General features: G+C 54.7%; 3 protein-coding genes and 1 long non-coding RNA gene across 5 annotated transcripts; 2 read left to right on the forward strand and 2 right to left on the reverse strand.

Moving 5' to 3' along the window:
• Window positions 1-1,278: 1,278 nt before the first annotated feature.
• WDR77 (WD repeat domain 77) lies at window positions 1,279-5,939 on the reverse strand. Its single transcript, XM_079327516.1, has 10 exons — window positions 5,691-5,939; window positions 5,408-5,593; window positions 5,182-5,323; window positions 5,064-5,113; window positions 4,697-4,767; window positions 4,294-4,348; window positions 3,988-4,059; window positions 3,790-3,898; window positions 3,271-3,339; window positions 1,279-2,957 (listed from the first exon to the last, which is right to left on the reverse strand). Exons 1-10 carry the CDS (start codon window positions 5,881-5,883, stop codon window positions 2,798-2,800), a joined length of 1,107 nt encoding a protein of 368 aa, XP_079183642.1. The 5' UTR covers window positions 5,884-5,939; the 3' UTR covers window positions 1,279-2,797.
• Window positions 5,940-5,987: 48 nt separating this feature from the next.
• On the forward strand, window positions 5,988-11,041 carry ATP5PB (ATP synthase peripheral stalk-membrane subunit b). The gene is made up of 7 exons (XM_079327322.1): window positions 5,988-6,128; window positions 6,234-6,276; window positions 6,685-6,830; window positions 7,302-7,465; window positions 7,822-7,947; window positions 9,421-9,600; window positions 9,908-11,041. The coding sequence occupies exons 1-7, from the start codon at window positions 6,101-6,103 to the stop codon at window positions 9,977-9,979; spliced, it is 759 nt and encodes a 252-aa protein (XP_079183448.1). The 5' UTR covers window positions 5,988-6,100; the 3' UTR covers window positions 9,980-11,041.
• A 1,130-nt stretch (window positions 11,042-12,171) lies between these two features.
• Window positions 12,172-13,649, forward strand: LOC306812591. 2 transcript variants are annotated; one of them, XR_013776878.1, is made up of 4 exons: window positions 12,172-12,243; window positions 12,559-12,647; window positions 12,966-13,045; window positions 13,459-13,649. It is a non-coding gene; the product is annotated as an uncharacterized lncRNA (long non-coding RNA). The 2 variants fall into 2 exon arrangements; XR_013776879.1 differs by lacking the exon at window positions 12,172-12,243 and having other exon boundaries at window positions 12,457-12,647.
• A 1,915-nt stretch (window positions 13,650-15,564) lies between these two features.
• Window positions 15,565-17,615, reverse strand: ADORA3 (adenosine A3 receptor; the record flags this gene model as incomplete). The annotated part of the gene is made up of 2 exons (XM_079327400.1): window positions 15,565-16,415; window positions 17,254-17,615. 2 exons carry the CDS (start codon window positions 17,613-17,615, stop codon window positions 15,815-15,817), a joined length of 963 nt encoding a protein of 320 aa, XP_079183526.1. The 3' UTR covers window positions 15,565-15,814.
• Between the last annotated feature and the right edge of the window lie 6,860 nt (window positions 17,616-24,475).

The following is a 24,475-nucleotide window of genomic DNA, read 5'->3' on the forward strand; positions in this document are numbered from 1 at the left end:
CTCCAGGGCTGGAATTTAGTTGGAAAGAATAAAAAAAAAAGGGGATATGGGAAGAGGGGGATCATGGGCAAGGTTGTCTTTCCCAAATTCCTGGAAATCCCAGTTTGCTTTCTGCATTTTTGGGGTGGAATTGGGCTGATCTGGAGCAGGGAAGGCCCTTTGGTGGCTCCATGAGGAACTGGGGAGTTGGGAATTCTCCCTGGAATTCCCAGGGCAGGTGAAATTCCTTGGCTGAAATTCCAGCTGCCCATGGCTGAGGATGGGTTTAGTGGGAATCTTTTCCTTTCTTTGTGCAATAAATGGATTCAGAAGCTTTTTATGGAGGAAAGAAAAAAAAAAACCAAAACAACACAAAATGGCTTTTTTGTGTTCAATCCCTGCACCTGTGGGGGATGCATTCCCGATGGGATGGGGATGGATCCAACCTCTCCTGCCATTCCAGAGGGGGTTTCTATGGATCCAAACCCTCCTGTGGCATTCCCAGAGTGTTTTGTATGGATCCAATACCCCTCCTGGTATTCCAGAGAAGTTTTTTTATGGATCTCATCCCTGCTCTGCCATCCCAGAATGGTTTTCTATGGATCCATCCTTTCTCCTGGCATTCCAAACTGGTTTTTTTTAATGGATCCATGCTCTCTCCTGCCATTCCTGGCTGTCCCATCCCAATCCAGCTGCTCGTGCTAAGAATTCCCATCCCTTTTCCAAAGGCAGCATCGAGCCCAGGAGGGGAAAAACCTCGGGCAAAGTGGGAATTGCCTCGGGCTGGACAGGAGGAGTGTAAATAGTAAACAAATAAAGGCAAAGCTCTGTGTCTGTGTCTGCGATTCCCGAGGCCCCATCCCGGACAATTCCCGAAATTCCCTGGCGCCCCCTGCTGGCCGCTCCCCCTCCCCGGAACCTTCCTGCCCGGAACGTCTCTGCGCGGCCGCGGGGTTCGCCCGGCCTGTTCCGCTGGCGCGCTGGGGCTGCCCGCTGCGGTGCCTGATCCGGCTCTCAGGCGGCAGCGGGCGGGGCCCTGCGGGGTCCTTCGGCGACGGGAGCGGAACGGGCGGCGCCATCAACATGGAGCTGCTGGCTGCGAACGGGAACGGTGCCGCTGGGAAAACGGGATCTGCGGGAACTGCTGGAGTATTTGTGATGGGAATTTCCCGGGCTCCTTTCCCCCGGCCGTGTTTGATTCCTGTAAGGAATAAACTTACTGGGAATTCCCTGGATTCTTTTCCCCCCCTTAATTCTTCCTGCCTTGCAGCAGTGCTGAGGAACTGCAGTGCCCTGGCATTGAACAGGAACACAGTGAACATTTATTTAAGAACAGTTTTAATATCAGGGACTGAAATCACAACTTGAACGGTGTGGATGATCTCAGCTGCCTCTTCAGTGCTACAGAAGTGGCCCAGTGAAACTTAACCCCAGTTACAAATGAAAACCATCTTCCAAAACCTTTTTCAGAGTCAGCACAAGACCTGGTCCAGTACAGCATCACAGGTCCCTAATGGGACTCTCTGGTTCAAAGGACATTTCTGAGGAAATGTGTCAGTTTTTATCATCAGTTATATTTGTCATACACAGCCCTGGGACAGGAAGTTGCTGTGAACACCTGTATGGCACAGGAATTTCAAAAGCAGGGAGGTTCACAAGGAGGATGAGAGAAGCACAGAGCTGGGAAAGCTTAGTCTGCCTAAAAATTAACTGTGAGCTTTGCACAACTAAAGCTCTGTGTAAGCAGAGTCAGAACTGGAAGCAGTGCACATTTAAATGCTGCTGTCATACTAAAGAACTGGGGGTAACATTCATTCCAACAGTATTTGTTTCATCAGTCAGGACTTGCTTAATTCTGTCCAGGCAATCCTAGGTCAGACCAAGCCTGAACTAGAGCAGCAGCAATGCATGCAGAGCAGTGACTTTCTCCAAGAAACAGCCGAGTTAGAAATGTGTGTGGTATTTGACAAAAACACCCCTGTGGAGTCTGGGCTGGGCCAGTGCCCTGTCCCCTCAGTGCCAGCACCACAATTCCCTTGTCACAAGTGCCTGGTCTGGGCTGTCACCAAGCAGAGTCTGCTGCAGGAGCAAGGGACAGCTGAAGTCCTCAGTCCAGTTCTGCCTCACAGAAACCTTTTGCTCCCAGGTGTTACCCTGTGAGGTGCCTTCAGCAGAGGAGATGGCCCTGGTGTCACAGCACTGCAGCCACCTGCTGGGCAGCCCAGGATCCCAGCACCTCCCAGGAGCGTTCAGGGCAGGGCTGCAGCTGGGATCCTTCACACCCCAGCACCAAACTGGGATGTGACACCAGTGCTCACCAGAGGCTGCATGTGCTGCACTGGGGGCACTGCTGGAACCCTCCCAGCCCCTCCATCCCAACAGGTCTTTTCATTCTCTGATTTACAGAGCAAACAGCTTTGCTCAAGTCTCACATCTACCCAGCAGGAGGCATTGCTAACCTCCCCCAAAAGCTGCTGTTAATTCCATGGCTGGTGTGGAGAACTGAGGAAAGAATCAAGTCTTTTTGACTTTATTTCTTTTTTCATTACACCTAATTCCCTGTCTCTCCAAGTCTCCTTTGTGCCTGAAGTCATTTTTTTCTGAGGCAAACCAGTCTTTTATTACAGGAGAAGCTACTCCTGAGGACAGAGTAAAGCTTGGTTTGTAACTAACTTAAGCAAAATTCAGAATTACTACAGGAACCTTCTTAGCCACAAGCTTTGAGGCAGACACCAGAGCCCACTCCAGCTCACACACCTGTGACTTCAGCAGGATCAAAGGGATGCCAGCTAGGAACTTGGACCACGAGTTTATAAAACTATTCTTTTACACAGTTGATTCCAGAAGGTTCAGCAGCTGGGAGGGGGACAGTGTGATGTATAACCTGATGATCCCATCCAACTGTAGTGAGCAAGGCATCATCTGAGGGAGACCAGGACAAGCCTTTCACAAAGTCTCGATGAGAACGGTTCCTGAACCTGGAAAACACCAACAGCCATCACCACCACACAGCCTGCAGGCCTGGCCACCCCTGGCTGCTGCTCCTTGGGGTGATGCTCCTCTGATTAGAACATTTCACCTCCAGGCTGCCCAGAGCTGTGGCTGCCCCTGGCCTAGAAGTGTCCAAGGCCAGGCTGGACAGGGCTTGGAGCCACCTGGGATAATGGAAGGTGTCCTGCCATGGCAGGGGTGGGATGAATGATCCCTGAGGTCCCTTCCACCCCAAACCACCCTGTGTACTAATAATTAACAAGAAGAAAACAGCAGGGAGTACATTCTGTCTGTACTTACACCTCTGAGAGGTCTGAGTCAAGAACAGCAACTGAACAGTCTTCACTGATGGAAGCCAGTAAAGGTGAACTAGAGAGAGATGAGAGCACAGTTAGAACCAGCAAATACATGAATTTTTAGGGATAAACTTGTGAACAGCAAAATTCTTAGTGATCCTGGCCCAGTACAGCGAATTAACTCAAAAAAATCTTACAAAAATGTTCTTATCAGCATTTGGTAGGGTGCCAGTACTCTGAGTGGGAATAATCTATTAGAGTCTGAAAACAAGTGATCATTCCTTAATCAGGGGTGACTAATTAGAAAAACCCCCACGCTGTGTGGGTCAGTAATTCTGGAACTGCTGAATTCTTGTGTGGACATTCACATGTCAGAAGTGAGACATTACTTGGTTTATTCTATTCTCTGCTACAATCTCCTTGGTAAGAAAACCAAAACTGGCACCCTCATAGGTTTAACTCCAAACTAACTAAGGCTTTTAGGGGGATGCAGTCCCATGTTCTGCTCAGATTCAGTCAGTACCTGTGTGCAGAGAAAGCAAAGCCTGTGATGCTTTGGGAGTGCACATCAGCACTGAGGGCAGAGTCAGGATTCTTTGTGTCCACCAGTGCAACTCTTCCACTTGCATCACCTGGGACAGAGGGAGATTGAAATTACCAACAAAAACTGTCCTGTGAAAATAACAGCCTTGATTTGCCAGGTGGGAGATCAGATCCTTACCCAGGACAAAGATGTCACTTTTCTGTGGATGCCACAAGACTGAGGTAGGGAGGTAATTACAGGCACTGCAAACTGAGAGGGAAGGAACTGGGCTGAGTGTGGAGTGAGCAGCACAAGGACTCTGCTCATCCCACTCATCTAGCACTGCTACTGCACCCAGACAAGCTCATTGCACTTCTGTGACAGTGTTAGACCTCAGGTTTAACAGGCACATCACTCACTAGGTTTGGAGTTAGAAGTCAGGTATAAAGTAATTGTTTCTTCAACACAAACTCATGCAGAAGCAGTGACTGCACACAGACATACCAATTCGGGTAGCTGGTTTGGGGCATCGGGTGTCCCAGAGTAAAATTCTGCTGTCCTATAAATCCAAAAGGAATGAGAAGAATTTTACAATTTCTTTCTGGCATAAATTCAGATTTACAGCTAACTCACAGGCAAAATGGCCCTGCCTTTTCCTTTGGGTTAAAATGGTGCTGTCATTAAGTGCAGCCTTCAGTCACCCCCAGGACAGAACCAGGAGCTCCCAAAATTTGATACAAACCCGTAGGACTAAGCTTGGTAGATGGATTATAGATTTATCAGACTAGAACACTGCAATAACACAGGCTGCAGCACAAGAGGTGGTTTCTAAGTGCATTAAGCTGCAAATAGCTAAAGTTAAATCTTGTTTTAATGGGGGAGATTTAAACAATGGAGTGAGCTTTACCTCAGCACAGGACAGGAACACAGTGTCCTTACCAGGACAGGAAGCCACACATGTCACTGCATCGGAGTGAGCTACCAAAAGCACAAAAGGATAAACAGCCTCAAAGATTGCATCCAACTCTCCCCTGCATTCCCAAGGGCCTCCGGAGGCACAGCAGCTCAGCAGTTATGCCCAGACACGGGGTAATTCTGCTCAGCAGCAGCAGCAGCAGCCAGCTGCTTCCTACCGAAGTGATGAGTGCCCAATCCAACCATGGCCACAAGTCCTTGTGACAGCCCTGAGCTGGAGTGAGCCCGACAAGGCTCGGGGGAAGGGTGAAAATGGGATGCAGAGGGGTTTATAAAAAGGAGAGAGGGGTGGCTCTCACCTCTGTAGGAGTGCAGCACCGTTTGCTCCGGGATGTCCCAGACCTTCACGCTGGGGACAAGAGGCAGCAGTGAGCGCCCAGCACTGCCGGGCACAGGCTGCGGGCTGGGGACACTCACCAGAAATCCCTGCCCCCGCTGACAGCCTGGCTGCTGCCAGCCAGCACCGACACCGCCGTCACGATGTCATCGTGCTCGTATTTACAGAACTTGTTCACGATCAGGCTCTCCTTCTCCTCCAGCTCCCAGAGCTCCACCGCACCTGGGGGCGCGGGGGGACAGCCGGCTCAGCGACAGGGAGCAGGGCCGGGGACGCGCACCCGGCCGGGGCCACCCCATCGCTCACCGGAGTCGGAGGCCACCAGGATGCCCCTGTCCGCCAGCCAGCACAGGTCGGCGACCCCCGCCTCGGTCTGCACGCCGGCCGTGCAGAAACCCTCGCTGGGGGCGCGCCGGGGCTCGGCGAACACCCACAGCGAGCCGGTCCAGCAGCGCCCGTTCAGCCCGGAGGCGCCGAGCAGCAGGGCCCCGTCTGCGGGAGAGAGCGGCGGGAGGCGCGGGGCGCGGCGCGGGGAGAGCCCGGGCAGCGCCCGAGGCTCCGGGGCCCCGCCGCGCCCCCGCCCCGCTACCTGCGCGGTAACGCGCGCGCTCCAGGTACCGCTCCATGCAGGCGGGCGCGTTGGGCGGGATGTTCCACTCGGGGCCGGCCTCCGCCGCGCGTTTCGCATCCTCCGAGGGCGCGGAGCCGGGCGGGGCGGGCGGCGGCGCCGCCTGGGGCAGGGGCAGGGGCAGCGGCGGCGGCGGCGGCAGCGGCTCCTCCATGGCGGCGGCGGCGGCGCGGCCGGCGGCGCCCCCACGTGCCTCCCGCGCCGCGTCCTCTCGCGAGAGCGCCCGCGCCGCGCCCGCCTCCCCGCGCACCGCCCCGCGCTCTCGCGAGAGCGCGCCGCCATCTCAGCGCCCGGCGGCGGCGGCGGCGGTGACCGAGCGGACGGACCCGCAGCGGGACTCGGCTCCGCGCTCACGGCTCTCCCTGCCCGCCATGCTGTCCCGCCTCGTGCTGCGCGCCGGTGAGCCGGGAGCGGCTGCCGCGGGAGCGGGGTGGCGGGCGGTGCGGGGTGCGGGGTGCCGGCCCAGCTCTGCCCTGACGCGCTCTCTGCCCTCTCGTCCCTCAGCCCCCGCCGCGCTGAGGGCGCTGCCGCCGCCCGTCGCCGTGGGGTGAGTACCGGGGGAGCCGCCGGGACTCGTGCCTAAACAGCGTTACCCCGGCGTTTTGTCTTTTATTTTCTCATTTATGCTGTGGGAGTACGGAACGGGCTCGGTGGGAAGGAGCTTCTGGAGGTTATCTGGTCCCACCCCTTCCCGAAAGGAGGAGTGCCCAGCAAGCGCCGCCTTCGAAGCGCGGGGCACTTTGAGCTGGAAAGGACCTGGAGGTTGATGGAGCTCAGCGGCTGCCGAGGGCAGCGCCCCTTCCCCGGAGCCTGGCGGGACCCTGTGCCCGGGGCTCTGCACTCACCCGCCTAGTGCATTGCAAATGTGGTTGAGCCTCGTCCGAGGGTGCTTTGGGGGATTATTGCTGTCTGTTTTTAATAGGAATAATAATTGAAACGTTCTCCTTGTTGACAGGGTGTTGCACACCACAAGATCGCTACACACAACTCAGCAGAGCTTGGCTCCTGTGCCACCTCTGCCCGAGAAGGGAGGAGAAGTTCGTCATGGTTTGATCCCTGAGGAGTTTTTCCAGTTTCTCTACCCTAAAACAGGAGTTACAGGTTAATATAGACTTTTACCATTTTATACAGTGCTGGTTCTGTTCACCAGTTCTGCTGAAAAGGTAAAGTGTTATTAAAAATGACTATTTTGCATGTGTAGGTTGTGAAGAACAAGCCAATGCAGGACTCCTGGCTCTAAAGTTAGACACCTGATGGTTGAAAGAATTCCATGAGCTTGATTTTATAAAAAGATTTAGTTGCCTTTTGGTCCTTAAAACGCTTAAATGGAATTCAGCATATTTGTGAATGAGCAGAAGCAGCAGGTCCCATGTCAGGTGCAAGCTGCTTCTGCTTCTGGTGAGATTCCTTGTGTCACCTTTCCCAGCTGGAATTGTGGCCCTGCTTTTTGTCCTGGTAAAATAAAACACTTCTTCCTGACCTTGTGAGCTTTTAAAGGAGCTCCCTCTTAGGTGCTTGAGTTTATTGAGCCTTGTTGTGCTTTTTACAAGTAAAGCTTTGTTTCTTCTGCAGGGCCCTACATGTTGGGCACTGGCCTCCTGCTGTACCTGCTTTCCAAGGAGATCTATGTTGTTAACCACGAGACTGCAGCAGCTGCCTGCATCCTCACAGTCATCATTTATGGCATCAAGAAGTTTGGGCCTAGTGTGGCAGCTTTTGCTGACAAACTTAATGAGGTAACAGGGGAGCTGCAGTTTGGCTTTGCAGTCGTTAGTGAGGAGTGGTTTTGTGAAAGTACAAATGGATTCAGTGGCAGAGGGCAGGGGAATCTTCCCTGTGAGGGTGGAGAGGCAGAGGTTGCCCAGGAGTGCCCAGAGCCAGGTTGGACACTGGGGCTTGGAGCAGCCTGGGGCAGGGGTGGGATTGGATGGGATCTAAGTTTCCTCCCAGCCTAAACCAGTCTGGGATTCCATGGCTGATTGTGAGCTCTCATTCTGCTCTGTTGCCATAGTCTCAGCCCTGGCACAGGGTAGTTCACACTTCTCACAGCTTCATGCAGCATTTCAGCATTTATTGAATTTCCTTCTTGCAGGAGAAGGTGGCCTCAGCTCTGGCCATGAAGAACGAGGCGCTGCAGACGCTGCAGACAGCCATCGAGGAGGAGAAGAAGGAGCAGTGGAGGGCAGAGGGGCACAGCTTCCTCTTTGATGCCAAGAGGGTGAGCAGGGAGCCCTGCAGGGCTGGGCTGAGTGCAGGGAGCCCTGCATGGCTGGGCTGAGTGCAGGGAGCCCTGCATGGCTGGGCTGAGTGCAGGGAGCCCTGCATGGCTGGGCTGAGTGCAGGGAGCCCTGCATGGCTGGGCTGAGTGCAGGGAGCCCTGCATGGCTGGCTGAGTGCAGGGAGCCCTGCAGGGCTGGGCTGAGTGCAGGGAGCCCTGCATGGCTGGGCTGAGTGCAGGGAGCCCTGCATGGCTGGGCTGAGTGCAGGGAGCCCTGCATGGCTGGGCTGAGTGCAGGGAGCCCTGCAGGGCTGGGCTGAGTGCAGGGAGCCCTGCATGGCTGGGCTGAGTGCAGGGAGCCCTGCATGGCTGGGCTGAGTGCAGGGAGCCCTGCATGCTGGGCTGAGTGCAGGGAGCCCTGCATGGCTGGGCTGAGTGCAGGGAGCCCTGCATGGCTGGGCTGAGTGCAGGGAGCCCTGCAGGGCTGAGTGCAGGGAGCCCTGCAGGGCTGGGCTGAGTGCAGGGAGCCCTGCAGGGCTGGGCTGAGTGCAGGGAGCCCTGCAGGGCTGAGTGCAGGGAGCCCTGCATGGCTGGGCTGAGTGCAGGGAGCCCTGCATGGCTGGGCTGAGTGCAGGGAGCCCTGCAGGGCTGGGCTGAGTGCAGGGAGCTCTGCAGGGCTGGGCTGAGTGCAGGGAGCCCTGCATGGCTGAGTGCAGGGAGCCCTGCATGGCTGAGTGCAGGGAGCCCTGCATGGCTGGGCTGAGTGCAGGGAGCCTGCAGGGCTGAGTGCAGGGAGCCCTGCAGGGCTTGGGCTGAGTGCAGGGAGCCTGCAGGGCTGAGTGCAGGGAGCCCTGCATGGCTGGGCTGAGTGCAGGGAGCCCTGCAGGGCTGGCTGAGTGCAGGGAGCCCTGCAGGGCTGGGCTGAGTGCAGGGAGCCCTGCAGGGCTGGGCTGAGTGCAGGGAGCCCTGCAGGGCTGGGCTGAGTGCAGGGAGCCCTGCAGGGCTGGGCTGAGTGCAGGGAGCCCTGCAGGGCTGGGCTGAGTGCAGGGAGCCCTGCAGGGCTGGGCTGAGTGCAGGGAGCCCTGCATGGCTGAGTGCAGGGAGCTCTGCAGGGCTGGGCTGCTGGCACCCTGCACAGAGCCTGTTCTGTGGCACACATGAGCCCTGTCTCTGCCACACACGAGCCCTGTCTCTGCCACACATGAGCCCTGTCTCTGCCACACATGAGCCCTGTCTCTGCCACACACGAGCCCTGTCTCTGCCACACACGAGCCCTGTCTCTGCCACACACGAGCCCTGTCTCTGCCACACATGAGCCCTGTTCTGTGGCACACATGAGCCCTGTTCTGTGGCACACATGAGCCCTGTTCTGTGGCACACATGAGCCCTGTCTCTGCCACACATGAGCCCTGTTCTGTAGCACACATGAGCCCTGTCTCTGCCATACATGAGCCCTGTCTCTGCTCTGTGCAGAACAACATTGCCATGCTGCTGGAAGCCAACTACCGGGAGCGTTTGCTGACGGTGTACAGCGAGGTGAAGAAGAGGCTGGACTACCAGGTGGCCATGCAGAACCTGAAACGGCAGAAGGAGCAGGACCACATGATCCAGTGGGTGGAGAAGAGTGTTGTGCAGAGCATCACACCTCAGCAGGTACTTGCTGGGCTTTTGCTGCTTTGCTTTTCAGCCTGCACAAAGATTTGCTGTTCAGGGGTCCTGGCTCACGAGCTGGTGGGTGACCTTGGCCAGGGTGGGACTGGATGAGCTTTGAGGTCCCTTCCAACCCAAACCTGGGGTTCCTTGGATCTGTCCTTTATTGCATGTGAATCTCTGACTTCACGAGCTGTAATTGCATCCTCTGAATCAGTAACTTAGAGGCCTAGGAAGGTGTGTGTAAAACACACCTGGATGTCTGTGCTGTGCACTGGAATGTTCCTGAAGGCTGTGTGCTCTCTTGCAGCAGAAGGAAAGCATTGCCAAGTGCATCCTGGACCTGAAGGCCCTGTCCAGGAGCGCCCAGGCAGCCGTGTGACAGCTGAGCCACTGCCACGTCCCAGCAGCTCCTCCTGCAAACTCTGTGACTCTGAAATAAATTCAACAGACAAAAAAACCTCTGCTGTCTTTCACTAGCAACAGTCCCTGTCTGTCTGTGTCTGAAGTCACTGCATGGTCACACCAACCACTGCAGCTGGTGGGGGATGAGTTGGAACCACAGTGTGTGAGATCCTGTTGGATTCCCTGGCTGGTCACAAACACTTCCAAGGATACAGAATTTACAGAGAGAGTTCTGGTGCTGAAACTGATCCCTGAGTTAGAATTCTGAGTGACAGCAACCCCAGATACTGGCTGTCCTGCTACACATGTTCTAAAACCAGGATGATTTGTGCTCCCATTCACCTGGCCCTGTGCTTGCAGGGGCTCTGAGTGAATCTTGTTCTCTAAAGGAGCTGGGAAGCCCCTTTCACCATGCAGCCTCATGCAGTGTTGAAAGGGTTTGGGTTCTGGGAAAAGGGCAGGAAATGTGTCAAAAGATCATGAAAAACTTGCCCTCAGCTGACCATGTCAGTAGTCAGTGCTTAGTTTGAAATAGGGAAATGGGTAACTTTATTCCAGAGGAGATTTTCTGGACTTCCATAAGTCTCTTCATTTTCTTTCTGCAGAAAGGTTTTTGCTGAAGGAATTTGTTAAAAATCCCAGCAAAGCACACACAGGAATAAACTCCTGTGTGTGCTGGGATGTGATTTGTGTAGTCCATAAAGTCAAGTGGGCAGGGGGTGCCTCCAGTCCCATTTCTCAGTGGGGTTGAACAGTTTCCTTACAGCTCAGTACAGCAGCTCCCCACAATGCTGTTCTCTAGAGGCAAGAACCTTCATGCCAACCTGAGCTGAAGCTGCCTTTACTTTTTTTAGCTCAACAGTTCCACATAATGCAGGTGTCCTTCATGGTTTCCTGTTTCTTGCCAATTTAAATAATGAAAAAGTGAAGTTGCTTCACTTCCACAATTGTGTAAGCCCACGTCTGAGCTTTGAACTGGTGTGACAGATGCTTCTCACACAGCAACTGGTTAAACTGGTGTGCTGATACCTGGGGAGTTTTCCAGCAGCACTTCCATGGTGGGAGGTAAGATGGAGCTGGATCATTCCTTGCTTCTTCCATTATTGCAAGCACAGCACCCTGTGAGGTTTGGTGTGGGGAACTGGGAGCTTTCATGGTTTGACTCCTCTGGAATGTGGCAACCATGGGATGCAGTGGGAAAAGTGGCAGCAGCAGAGAACAGGGTGTTTATTTTCATGTTGTAATATTTTCACATTATTCACAATCCACAGTTTGCAAAGCATGTGGTGAGAAATGCCAGTGTAGGGGTTTTGTAGTAGAATGTCTGTAAGAATCCTTATCTCTAAGATTCCACACCCAAATTTGAGAAGTTACTGTTCCTGTTTTGGTGGGAAAAGTCAAGTCAAATACATCAAGGAAGGAGCTTTTCAAAGCTGCTGCTGCTGCTTGTGAAAATGCTCACAGAGTTTTAGCTGCTGCAAAAATCACCCTGTAGGTGCTTTTTGGTTATTAAATATCCATTTTCTGGGCACTGGGAGGGGTTGATGCTGAGAAGCTGCCAGGTTTGAGTGCCTTTCTGCCACTTTTATAAATTTCCAAGAAATGGATAAAAGCTAAATCAAGTCTTTGGAGTTAGAAGAGGATGGCAGGTTTGTTTGGCTGATGTGTATATCTCTTTAAATATAACTCTCTTCCCTTTCTTTCAGCTTCTCTTTCTGTCAGTTAATGCTCTGAGAGAATGGGAAACGGTGCCTCAAAAACCACAGGTATTTTATTTTATTTTATTTTATTTTATTTTATTTTATTTTATTTTATTTTATTTTATTTTATTTTATTTTATTTTATTTTATTTTATTTTATTTTTTATTTTATTTTTTATTTTATTTTATTTTGTAAGGAGTTTCCTTGGCTGCAGTGTTGCTGGCTGAGGAGATGTGCTGGCCCAGGGGCTGCTGTGGGGGAAGATGAGCACGGGGGGTGTTTGGGGAAGAACTGCATGGCTGCAGACATCATCTGAGAGGCAGAATTCTCCTGTCTGCTGCTTCTACTTTCAGACAGACTGTACAGACACAGCCCCCTGGGTGGTTCTAGTTGCTGCTAGTACTACTGGAGAAATGTGATTATTTTTGTTTCTATTGCAGTGGCTCCAGAACCTATTTTCACTACTACCAGTGTCCCCAGCACTGCCCACACCCCTACAGCTGAGTTCAGAGCTGCAGGACTTGGATGCTCCATTGATAAGTAAATGCTGCCCCTTTTCTTCCTGATTTCAAGCCCAGAGTTCCCTGAGACTGCAGCCTCCTTCTGCAAGGGAAGGCTTATATATCACACATTTAACATCTTGGAGGGTTAAAATTTGGTTAGAAATCCCTAGTGTGTGCACTGGGTGGGTGATTCCTCCATTCCTCCTGCTCAATGCAGATAAACACATGTTAATCTCTTGGGGCTGGGGATGAATATTACACTCCATGAAGTTTGGTGAGTTTGAGCACTACTGATGTTTCAACCCCTCTGTTGAAACCAGGGATTCTGACAGGATTTTCTGTGTATCAACAGCCATGAAATACTGTACATGTCCTTGGCCTTCATCTCTGGCATCCTCCTGACTGTCCTGGTTTTTGCAATCATCTTCCTCTTCAGGAAAAGTGAGTGACACAGTCCAGGGCACAGCAGCAGAGTGATGGTGACTGCACAAGTTACTGAGAGAGTGGCTCAAGCAATGTCTGCCTTGAATAACCCTGTGCTGATGAACAGCTCATCCTTGGCAGCAACCCCTCATGAATCATCCCAGCAGTGCTTTCAGGAAAAAATTCACTTTGCACTGATGGGTTGTGGGGGTTTTTGTTGGTTGTGGGCTTTTCTCATCCTAATTGTGGCCACACAGAATCCCTCAGTCCCTTTCACCCAACTCCAGCCTTTCTTGCATTGCAAACAGCTGAGACTGGCATCCCTTTCCTTCCTAGGCTATAGAAAATCCCACCAAAATTTACAAGAGGAAACTTTCTCCCAGGTGGCAGCTGAGGAATTTCTTAGGAACACCCAGGTAAATGTCACAACTGTAATTTCTAAGCTTCATGCAGATATTCCACATTCTTGACAGGGTGGTAAATATTAATTTGGGGTGGGAGGCAGAAAAGTCACCTTTGAGACTCAGCAGCTCTTTTGACAAAGAACTTCAGGGGTTCTGGGGCTGAACTAAACCAGTGACTGGGCAGGTTAGGAGAAATCTGTTTAAAGGGAGTTTTCCTCTGTGACATGAATTCTCTGGAAGAGACAAGAGAGAAGGAGACTCAACCCAGAGCTCTGAGCCAGACTGGCCAGTGGATGGGCAGCATTTCCCACCTTCCCCCATCAGGGACAGGCTGTGTGGTGTTGAGAACAGTTAAAAGAGGGAAATTCCTGCTGAGCTGCAGTGCCTGTGCACTCTCCAATGCCTGTGGCTTCTCTCATCCCCAGAATGAAGTGACCTACAGCACTCTGGTCTTCCAGCGGGGCAGGACATCACTGCCTGTGTGAGGAGGATGAAATGTTTCCAAATGGAATAAAAACGTTCCCACTTTCTGGACATGCAAAGCCACGAGGATGCTGCACCATGGGAATGCCCCCGTGCCCCCTGTGACACATCTCTTCTTGCAGCTGTGACTGGAAACTGCTCCAAACTGGTCACCAGTGTGGGCAAATGGAGAGTTGCTCTACAGGATTTCCTCATCTGTAGAAATCTCCCTGCCCTTGTAAAGTTTCCGTTTGTGAGAGCTACCAGAAAGAATTGAGAAATGAACATGTTTCTCTGCCCCTGTGTTTCCCTTTTCTGTCACCGACTCTAACATTTTACATTGTATTTTTATTATTGCCAAGTGCTCTGCTTAGTTATTTTCTGTTATTGAAGTGATGATAATGAAATGTTTGTATGCAAATCTCTGCTTCCTGGTTGGGTCCCATGGAAGAAATGCACAATCAGAGCGTGAGAGCCAGAATCTCTGGAAATCAGAATCTCTGGAAATGTTCATTCACGTGTTCCTGCCGGGTGGAGGAGCAGGAGGAGCCGCCTGATGGCAGCACCAAGCCGGGCTGGGGCTTCCTCCTCCTCCTCCTCCTCCTCCTCCTCCGCCTCCTCCTCCTCCTCCTCCTCCTCCTCCTCCTCCTCCTCCTCCTCCTCCTCCTCCTCCTCCTCCTCCTCCTCCTCCTCCTCCTCCTCCTCCCCTCCTCCTCCTCCTCCTCCTCCTCCTCCTCCTCCTCCTCCTCCTCCTCCTCCTCCTCCTCCTCCTCCTCCTCGCTCCTCCTCGCTCCTCCTCGCTCCTCCTCGCTCCTCCTCGCTCCTCCTCGCTCCTCCTCGCTCCTCCTCGCTCCTCCTCGCTCCTCCTCGCTCCTCCTCGCTCCTCCTCGCTCCTCCTCGCTCCTCCTCGCTCCTCCTCGCTCCTCCTCGCTCCTCCTCGCGCCTCCTCGCTCCTCCTCGCTCCTCCCCGCGCCTCCTCGCTCCTCCTCGCTCCTCGCTCCCCTCGCTCCTCCTCGCTCCTCCTCGCTCCTCCTCGCTCCTCCTCGCTCCTCCTCGCTCCTCCTCGCTCCTCCTCGCTCCTCCTCCCTCCTCCTCGCTCCTCCTCGCTCCTCCTCGCTCCTCCTCGCTCCTCCTCGCTCCTCCTCGCGCCTCCTCGCCTCCTCCCTCCTCCGTCCCTCCCTCCTCGCCTCCTCCTCGCTCCTCCTCGCTCCTCCTCGCTCCTCCTCGCTCCTCCTCGCTCCTCCTCGCTCCTCCTCGCTCCTCTCGCTCCTCCTCGCTCCTCCTCGCTCCTCCTCGCTCCTCCTCGCTCCTCCTCGCTCCTCCTCGCTCCTCCTCGCTCCTCCTCGCTCCTCCTCGCGCCTCCTCGCTCCTCCTCGCTCCTCCTCGCTCCTCCTCGCTCCTCCTCGCTCCTCCTCGCTCCTCCTCGCTCCTCCTCGCTCCTCCTCGCTCCTCCTCGCTCCTCCTCCCTCAGTTTATCCAAAACACAACAGAGTTCCCTGTGCACCATTCTGACAAAAAATAACTTGCTGCTCTTTAGGTGGGACCTGTTTTTCTGCTGAAGGCAGTGGGGTCCATCAGTGCTCACAGGAGAGCCTGCAGCAAGTTCTGATATTCTTCTGATATTTTGTGCAGTTTCCTTTGGCTTGGCTGCTGACAGAGCTGAGCTGGGACGTGGGCAGAGCTTTGGCTGGGACAGGGGTTACCTCAGATAAGAAATGAGATGCCTGATGTCAGCTAGAGGAGCAGATGCCAACACTCTCTAAGTGAGAACAGAATGCTGCCTTCCCTTTTCTGCTTTTTCTAGACCACTTGTATTAGTGGAAGATGGAGAAGAAAAGAAGCTCTTCTCAGTTTGCCCCATGTTCCCTAAATAAACTGTGTGATCTGGGGTGTAACCACGACTGCAGCTTCTGTGCCATCCCAGGCAGGAACTGACTGAGACTGGCCAGGTTTGTTTGATTGTCATGGGAAGACTCAGCAGGCCAAAATAATGTAAAATCCATCTACTATTTATTATTACTCATGAAAATGTGAGAAGCTGACCAAGGTCAAGTTTAGTCTGAAGCTTGTGAGCTGCTGGATTATGAACAGCAAAGAACACATCCTGGTTTTTAATCAACTCAACCAATCCTCTCATGTTAAAAAAAACCCCAAACCCCCAACTAGACAAAATGTCCATCTCCTGTGTGCAGAAATTATATTACATAAAGACATATATTCACATACAGCTTTAGAGCAGCTTCAGATCCACAGGTCCTGCAGTTTCCCAAGAGTTTCTCAGCAAAGCCAGGTGCTTTATCCGTGCTCTGGTACCTTTATTTATAACTGTGGGTCTGTGGTTTGCTCTGTAAGAGCTGGCTCTGGCTTTTTGCACAGGATATAGGTCCTTAAAATTAAAAGGTATGTGGTTCTGAACTTCTTTATCCTGTAGGCATAGATAATGGGGTTCATGGCAGAATTGGCATGGGATAAAAGGATTGCCAAGTAAATCAAATACGGGGGGATCTGAGAGTCGGGGTGAAAATAGGAAACGCAGTTGATGATGCACAGAGGCAGCCAGGAGACTGCAAACAGGAAGAGAACCAGGGCAAGAGACTTGGCTGCCTTCAACTCCTGGCCATAGAAAGCCCCAGCCCCTCTCCCCCCCGTGCCCTGGCTGAGCCTGGCGTGGATGATGCAGAAGATCTCGGCGTACAGGGCGCACATGACGAGCAGGGGCAGCAGGGTCCAGGTGAGGAAGCAGAAATACACCATGAAATCCATGCTGACCACGGCCGTGAAGCTGCAGCGCAGGGGGCTGGAGCTGCTGGGGCCTGCCTGGTTCCAGCCAAACATGGGCAGCAGCCCTGCCAGCAGGGACAGCCCCCAGCACAGCCCCAGAGCCCCCCACACTCTCCTCTCTGTGCTGATTGTTTTGTATCTGTAGGGGAGGAAAGCCCAGTCGTGGTAAAGAGTTTTCAAGTACTGAAGGAGGAACTCGCCTGTTCAGGTACTGCAGGATCATTGCTAGAAAATGGAGCATTAACTTTTTTTTGTGGGCAAACCAAATTTTATCTTGAGCCAAGCCCCAATTCTTCCATTGTAACAGTTGCTTTGCAGCATCAGTAAGAACTGCGCTTAAGTTCCCTTGTTTAAAATTGGATGTTTAATCTATTTTATTTCTTGTTTCATTATGATCTTAGTTCTGCTCTTGCCAGGATATTGCTTTGCTGCTGTTGTCAGTCCTATCTTATTTCTTGGCTTCCTTGGGTGTACCTTCCTCTTTTTATTTGGTATGTGCCACTTGTAGGGCTAAATTAATTCTTCAGCTTCATAGGTCCTTTCCCATTATAAAATAGAATTTCTTGGATGTTTGAGGCTATGCTTTGCTTTTCTAGCTTGTGTATTTTCATTTAAATGCAAACACTGAGTGACTTCAGTTAACTGTCAATAAGTGTTACTGGTTTTGTATTTTCAGCAAATACTAAAAAGAATTTTATTTAAAAGACAAGCTCATAGAACTAAAAAAAAAAAACCCTATAAGACACTCAGCATCCTGTGCTACTAACCAAAGTGCTGAAAATTCAATTTTGCCCACAGACACATCCTGTGCCCACACTCAGATCAGCGATAACCCCTGAGAGCACCGAGCTGCTCGTGAGCGCCCTGAGCCTCTGCAAAGCTCATCTCAGGTGGGTTCGGGGCACAGGGAGGTAACGAAAGGTCAGGGAGGAGCTGGAGGGAGGGTCAGAGGAGGTTGGGCAGAGAGCCCGGCTCACCTGGTGGGCAGCTTGACCCGCAGGTACCTGTCGATGGCGATGGCCAGCAGGGACAGGATGGAGGCGTTGGTGAAGACCAGCAGCAGGCAGCAGAGGAAGAGGCAGCTGTAGGCGGGCATGGCCATGCCCAGGCTCACCACCACGGCCAGGGGCATCACCAGCAGCCCCACGGCGGCGTCGGCCAGCGCCAGCGAGCCCACCAAGAGCAGCGCGGGGCTGCGCGGCGCCCGCAGCCGCACCGCACACATCACCAGCGCGTTGCCCAGCGTGGCCAGCACGGCCACCAGGCACTCGGTGCCGATGTAGAGCCCGTGCAGGCTGCCCAGGGCCGCGCTGCCCGGGGCCAGGCTGCCGTTCGGCATCCCCGCGGCTCCGGGGCTGCCCCGGACCCTCCGCGCCCACACTCGCCGCTACCCCATGGCCCCGGCACCTGGCAGGACCGGCAGCTGCAGGGGCTCGGCGCCCAGGACCCTTCCCCTCTCCGGAGAGCCCTCCTGAAGGTCACTGCACGCCTCAGCTGCCCCGGGTCAGCCCAGTGCCTTGGCAGCTGTTTGGACGGACAGCGAGGCGAAGCTCCCACGGTCCTTACCAGCAACTTATAAAGAAATAGTTTTACAGGTTCCTCTTTCAAAATTGTCAACAGCAGTTGACTGCAAAGCTGCCACTTATCAGTCCAGTTAATCTCCTCAGTCAGTGTCATAACTGAGGCAGCTCAGGGGTTTGGAAAGGAGATGCATTAAAAAATAAAAGGCTCCTGAGTGGAGGTAAGGACAAGGACAGGTCACTGTGCCGGTACCAGCATGGGGAAAAAAGACTTGACCTGGGGAAAAATTAATTCCCAATCAGAACAGGATAACGAGACAGAAAACCGAGTTGTAAAGGCAGAGGGCAATGCTGGAGCAGAGGTGGAGTGAGCCCGGCCCGGGTGAGCCCGGCCCGAGTGAGCCCATCCCGGGTGAGCCCGGCCCGGCTGAGCCCATCCCGGGTGAGCCCGGCCCGGCTGAGCCCATCCCGGCTGAGCCCGGCTCGGGTGAGCCCATCCCGGGTGAGCCCATCCCGGGTGAGCCCGGCCCGGGTGAGCCCATCCCGGCTGAGCCCATCCCGGGTGAGCCCGGCCCGGGTGAGCCCGGCCCGGCTGAGCCCATCCCGGGTGAGCCCGGCCCGGCTGAGCCCATCCCGGGTGAGCCCGGCCCGGCTGAGCCCATCCCGGCTGAGCCCAGCCCGGGTGAGCCCGGCCCGGGTGAGCCCATCCCGGGTGAGCCCGGCCCGGCTGAGCCCATCCCGGGTGAGCCCGGCCCGGGTGAGCCCATCCCGGGTGAGCCCGGCCCGGCTGAGCCCGGCCCGGCTGAGCCCATCCCGGGTGAGCCCGGCCCGGGTGAGCCCGGCCCGGGTGAGCCCATCCCGGCTGAGCCCGGCCCGGCTGAGCCCATCCCGGAGGAGCCCGGCCCGGCTGAGCCCGGCCCGGCTGAGCCCATCCCGGAGGAGCCCATCCCGGGTGAGCCCATCCCGGGTGAGCCAAGCCCGGCTGAGCCCGGCCCGGGTGAGCCCATCCCGGGTGAGCCCGGCCTGGCTGAGCCCATCCCGGGTGAGCCCATCCCGGGTGAGCCAAGCCCGGCTGAGCCCGGCCCGGGTGAGCCCATCCCGGGTGAGCCCGGCCCGGGTGAGCCCATCCCGGCTGAGCCCGGCCCGGGTGAGCCCATCCCGGGTGAGCCCGGCCCGGCTGAGCCCATCCCGGGTGAGCCCGGCTCGGGTGAGCCCATCCCGGGTGAGCCCGGCCCGGCTGAGCCCGGCCCGGCTGAGCCCATCCCGGCTGAGCCCGGCCCGGCTGAGCCCATCCCGGAGGAGCCCATCCCGGCTGAGCCCATCCCGGCTGAGCCAATCCCGGAGGAGCCCATCCCGGGTGAGCCCGGCCCGGGTGAGCCCATCCCGGGTGAGCCCGGCCCGGCTGAGCCCATCCCGGGTGAGCCCATCCCGGGTGAGCCCATCCCGGCTGAGCCCGGCCCGGGTGAGCCCATCCCGGGTGAGCCCATCCCGGGTGAGCCCGGCCCGGGTGAGCCCATCCCGGGTGAGCCAAGCCCGGCTGAGCCCGGCCCGGGTGAGCCCATCCCGGGTGAGCCAAGCCCGGCTGAGCCCGGCCAAAGGAGACCCGGGCTGGGACGCGGCCGCCGCGGGCTTTGGTGCCGATCAGGATTCCAAGGAACATTTTTCGATCCCGTTATTGAGCTCCAGGAGAGCCCGGCCGGGCAGGCTGGGATGGCACAGCCAGAGGGGTTAAAGGATTTGGGATCCCCGAGCTCCGGATGGTTTTGCCATTTAAAGGCTGCGCTCGGCTCGTTCCTTGGATGGCTCCGGGAAAGGCTTCCAGCTGCTCCCCAGGGATCCTCCTACATCCTGGTGAGATAAGGATCAGGAAGGGAAGGTCTCTGCAATCTCAGCTGCGGCTTTGAGCACAGATTCCCTTTTCACTTCGGGGGTGGAGGGGAGGAGAACAAATTCGCTAGAAAAAAATTATTTCTAAATGACACACAGAAAAAAAAAAAAATAAAATCCCACAGCAATGATCTTATCGTGTGAGTCAACAACAGCCACGTCTGCTGTGTTCTGGTGGGGCTGTAAAACATCCCGGGGAGGGGAGGGAAGGGCAGAGCGAGCCCTGCCTGGCCCGGGGGTCCCCGAGCCTGTGCTGGGGACAGCAGCGTCCCCTCCTTCCTTCCATCCCAGCAGCTCCTGCTCCTGTGCCAGCAGGTGTGGAGGAGTTTTTTTTCTGGATTTTAAAATGTAGTGTTTATAGGGAAAAGCCCCAAGCAAGTCATAAACCAAGTGAGTTCTGTCCTGGCTCTTCCCTGCCTGGGAAGGAAGTGAAAGCAAAGCAGAGAGAGGATGTGAGTGAGGAGCAGAATCACATCTGGTGTGACAGAGTCACTTGGGCTGCTGAATTACGAGCCAGAATGAGAGGCTGGAGCCTGATGTGGGGGACAGTGTCCGGTCACTGTGCCTCAGTTTCCCCATCCATGGTAAAAGAAGAGTTAATCTGGTCTACACAGAGCTGGGAAGGGCTGAACAGGAGCAGGACCCTTTTGGTTTCCCTCTGAAACTCCACATTTGGGATTTTTTACCTCCCACTCCAATGGGGGCACAGGGATGTTAGAAAACCACTGCTGGTATTTCTCACAGATGCAAAAACCTGAAGAAACCCCTCCTGTGGCACACACAGCTGTGCTGAAAGGCAAAGTTCACTGTCCTTAGAATGCAGGGCTGGTTCCAAAGATGATTTCAGCTGCTGTCAAGAGCAAATTGTCAGAGGAGAATCAGATCTGGAAAGCTCCTCTTCCCTTCCACATCCCAGTCCCTGAGCTGGAGCTGTGCTGGGATGCTCCTGGTGCCTCAGCAGGTGTTTGGTTGTGCCAGCAGAGCTGCCAGGGGCTCCAGGCTGCTGTGTGCCCTGCAGGGCAGCCGGAGCAGAGCCCAGCCCCGGGCAGGGCAGGACACAGCGAGTGTGTGGCACCCTGGCACAGCCTGGCCCTGCCCCCGCCCCTCCCCTGCTGTCCGCGATGGGCGGGGGTGGGACAGCCCGAAACTGTCCTGGCAGGGCAGGGCAGGGACAGGGACAGGGGGGTCCCCTTCCCCTGTCCCCGCAGGCTGCAGCTCCTGCAGGAGGAGCTTTGCCCCCTGTAAGTGCTGGGCTCGGTAAAGCTCCACAGCAGCTGCTCCTTGTATGGGGATGGCATCTGTGACCTTGGCACCCCTGCAATGGCACCCCTGCCCTTGGCACCCCTGCAATGGCACCCCTGCCCTTGGCACCCCTGCCCTTGGCACCCCTGCAGTGACACCTCTGCCCTTGGCACCCCTGGCTGTGACATCCCTTCCTGATGCCATCCCTGTCCATGCCACTTTTCCCTCTCTCTTTCCCCATGGGCTGAGGCACTTGAGAGGCACAGACTGCCCAAACACCTGGCACCTGAGATTCCCCTCTAATGTACAACCCTCCCTTTGAATTTTTAATTCTTACAAAATCCATGGTTTTCCCCCATTGCTTCTCTCCTCTTCTAATATCCAATTTCATTCCTCAGCAAACCTACAGTTTGTTTGTAAAGGCAAATATCTTTTTCCATTCATCAATCAGTGGAATCAATCCCATTGTTTCTTTTTTCTCAGCAGATCCACAGCTCCTTTGTAAAGACAAATCCGACATTTCTCTCAGCATTACAACTGGAGTTTTGGGCAGGTTTGTGTGTGGCAGAGCCCCTGGCACAGTTTGGTGGCACTGGGGGATGTCCCTGCCAGCCTGGGAGCTCCAGTCCCGGGTTATCCCGTTCTCCCTGCCCCGGGCTCAGCAGGCTCACGGGGAATTGAACCCTTGGGAATATTTTCTGCCCAGAGCTGCTTTCCCAGCTGGCTGCAGAGCCAGCTCCTGTGTGTGAGCAGGAAATCACCTCAGTTTGTGTCTCACAGCCTCTGCTGGCCCTGGGAGGTGGCAGCAGGTCCAGGATCCCCCTTTGCACAGCACAGAACTTTCCATCCTCGCTCTTCATCAGACACTGCTTTAAAATTCCATGGAAATGGCACACAATGAATCCTGGGGAGATGAAAGGGAGGCTGGAGCTGGCAGGAGGTTCTTTAGAGAGGCTCTATTTACACAAATTGTCTGGCTGACAGGAGAGAAACTGTTTTGACATTTTATAAACTCTTCCACTGATAATTTTGTGTCTCGGCACAGCAAGGCTGGGGGAGGCAGGACGGGGTGAAACAACAAAGCCAAGGCCTGAGCTCCCTTCCCAGCTCTTCCTTTTGAACACCAGCAAATTATTGAAATGCAAAGCACTGCAAAAGCAGCCTTTCTGTGAGAAGAAAGGGAGGAAAGTGCCATTATCTCCCTGATGAGCATCCTCAGGAGGGGACACCTGGCAGCAGCACTGCCCCTGCCCTGCCTGTCCCCAGGGCTCCACAGGGGTGTAAAACCATTGAGCAGCTTCTCCAAATCAGTTTGTCTCCAACAAGATTGAGTGGACACTGCCAGAAATGTGTGGCTCTATCAACTGCAATCAATAGATGTGCTGGATACGGGGTCACTGAATTACTCTGAATTTTGAGTGTTTAGTGGCACCTCAGGCTACAAATGTCCCAGATTAAATGAATATTACCAAGGTACTTTCCAAGATTCCTAAGATTTTGGGTTATCCTGTGCAGGGCCAGGAGCTGGATTGATGATCCTTGTGGATCCCTCCCAGCTCAGGATATTCTATGAATATCTTGCTGTAATTTATTTATGAATCATGACTCACTCTCTGACTGGCATTCATGGACTAATTCATCATTGTCAGCATGACTGGGGGGGGGGTGAAGCTTATATTTCCTCTGGATATCTTTTAAGTGCTTTTTTCCTGCCTTTATTTCCCTAATCAAAGCAGGATCTTATTTATAGTGCTGCTGTTTCTGTCTGGGTAAGCTCGGAGTGGCCCCAATGGCTTAACAGGATTTCTTTGCTCAGCTTTGCCCGGGTGCAGTGAGCAGAGGGATTTCTGCCCTAATCCTCCGAGGTGCAGCAGAGGCTTCCCCCAGGAGCAGCAGCTCCAAAAGAGCAAAGGAAGCCCAGGGGGAGGGGGAAGGTGTGGTGGCTCCACAGGTGAGAGGGGAGGGGTCCCGAAGCCCACCCTGGTGGGATGTGCTGCCTCTGGGCTCTGCAGGGCAGGAGGAGGGAGCTCAGCTCCCACAGAGCCAAGGGCAGCCCCACACCGAGGTGCTGAGCAGGAAGGAAAACCTTTGGGCCCTTCTTTGATCAAAGGTGGGTGGAAACAAACCATTTTCCAGGGAAGTGGTCCTGGGGTGCCTGAGTGTGCCTGGATCTCAGCTCCACCAGCAGGAAGATGAGCTGGAGGCAGCCGGGCTCCAGGTCTGCCAGGGAAGCTCCTTAGGAAGGAAGCATTGTTTACACCTTTTTATTTTTAATGTATGTATATTTGGATCCAACCTTTTCCATGAAGCATGGCAGAAATCAAGGCCTCTTTTGTTCTACAATTGACTCAGAGATGTTTTTTGGTTCCTTAGTGAAAACAAGGAATTTATTTTTCCTTACAACAAAACACACAGAGAGCTCTCCTGGCTGTAGAAAACTGCTTTGTTAATTACACTTATTGCCAGGATTGCTGGGGGGAAATAAAGTATTCTTAAATACTTGCTGCAGGTTTTGGAGCCTCACAATGATGTATCTGGAGTTTGCCACTAAGATTTGTCTGAAGGAATCACAACACTGCAGTGGAAGGAATTTAACCTGAGAGTGGGAATGGGGATGGGAATGGGCTGGGAATGGGAATGGGAATGGGAAAGGGAATGGGAATGGGGATGGGAATGGGCTGGGAATGGACTGGGAAAGGGAAAGGGAATGGGAATGGGGATGGGGATGGGGATGGGAATGGGGATGGGCTGGGAATGGGAATGGGCTGGGCATGGGAATGGGGATGGGAATGGGGATGGGAATGGGAAAGGGAATGGGAATGGGCTGGGAATGGACTGGGAAAGGGAATGGGAATGGGGATGGGGATGGGAATGGGAATGGGAATGGGGATGGGCTGGGAATGGGAATGGGCTGGGCATGGGAATGGGAATGGAATGGGGATGGGAATGGGGCTGGGAATGGACTGGGAATGGGAATGGGCTGGCAGGGCTGGCAGGGGGAAGGAGTGGCCATGGCCGGCACCCAGAGCCCCCAGAGGGTTGTGGAAGGTGGTGGGAGAGGCCAGGAGAGCAGAGAGCAGCCCCTGCTCCCTGGCAGTTGTTCCTGGGAGCTCCATCCCTGCCCTCCCAGGGCAGGGCCAGCGCTGGGGACTCAGCCCCACATGCACCCCGTGTCGGGGGAAGGCACAGCTGGAGCTGCTGCACCGCTGGCACTGTCCCCCTGCCCAGGACGCTGCTGGGCTGAGCTCTGGGCTCTCACTGGTTCTGTTTCCCCCAGTCCCTGCCGTGAATGCTGAGACAATTCAGCCCCTGAGCTCAGTCCTGCCTCCCGGGCTGGCTGCAAACCCATCTGCTGCATTTCTCACATCAGATGGGAGAGTTCCATCTCTGCTCCTTCCCTGCCACGCTCGGGCTGGGGGAGAGCTGCTCCCAAACACATCTGCTGCTATTTATGCAAACACCTTCTTTCCAAAGGGCAACAGAGGGGCGTGTTGGGAACCAAAGCACACCCCGGTGTTTTGAGGGTGTCACTGGGGCTCTCAGCTGGGCT

The sequence above is a fragment of the Erithacus rubecula genome (genome assembly GCF_903797595.1).
Source record: "Erithacus rubecula genome assembly, chromosome: 26".
Classification (NCBI taxonomy): domain Eukaryota; kingdom Metazoa; phylum Chordata; class Aves; order Passeriformes; family Muscicapidae; genus Erithacus; species Erithacus rubecula.

Bases quoted from the DNA above. Each gene is read 5' to 3' on its own strand.
- WDR77 (XM_079327516.1), bottom strand. From the start codon at position 5,883: ATGGAGGAGCCGCTGCCGCCGCCGCCGCCGCTGCCCCTGCCCCTGCCC. The intron at 5,114-5,181 runs GTGAGTGTCCCC...TCTTGTCCCCAG, and splicing joins AGCGGGGGCAGGGATTTCTG to CGTGAAGGTCTGGGACATCC. The intron at 4,060-4,293 runs GTATGTCTGTGT...CTTCCCTCTCAG, and splicing joins CAAACCAGCTACCCGAATTG to TTTGCAGTGCCTGTAATTAC.
- ATP5PB (XM_079327322.1), top strand. From the start codon at position 6,101: ATGCTGTCCCGCCTCGTGCTGCGCGCCG. The intron at 6,277-6,684 runs GTGAGTACCGGG...CCTTGTTGACAG, and splicing joins CCGCCGCCCGTCGCCGTGGG to GGTGTTGCACACCACAAGAT. The intron at 7,948-9,420 runs GTGAGCAGGGAG...TGCTCTGTGCAG, and splicing joins TCCTCTTTGATGCCAAGAGG to AACAACATTGCCATGCTGCT.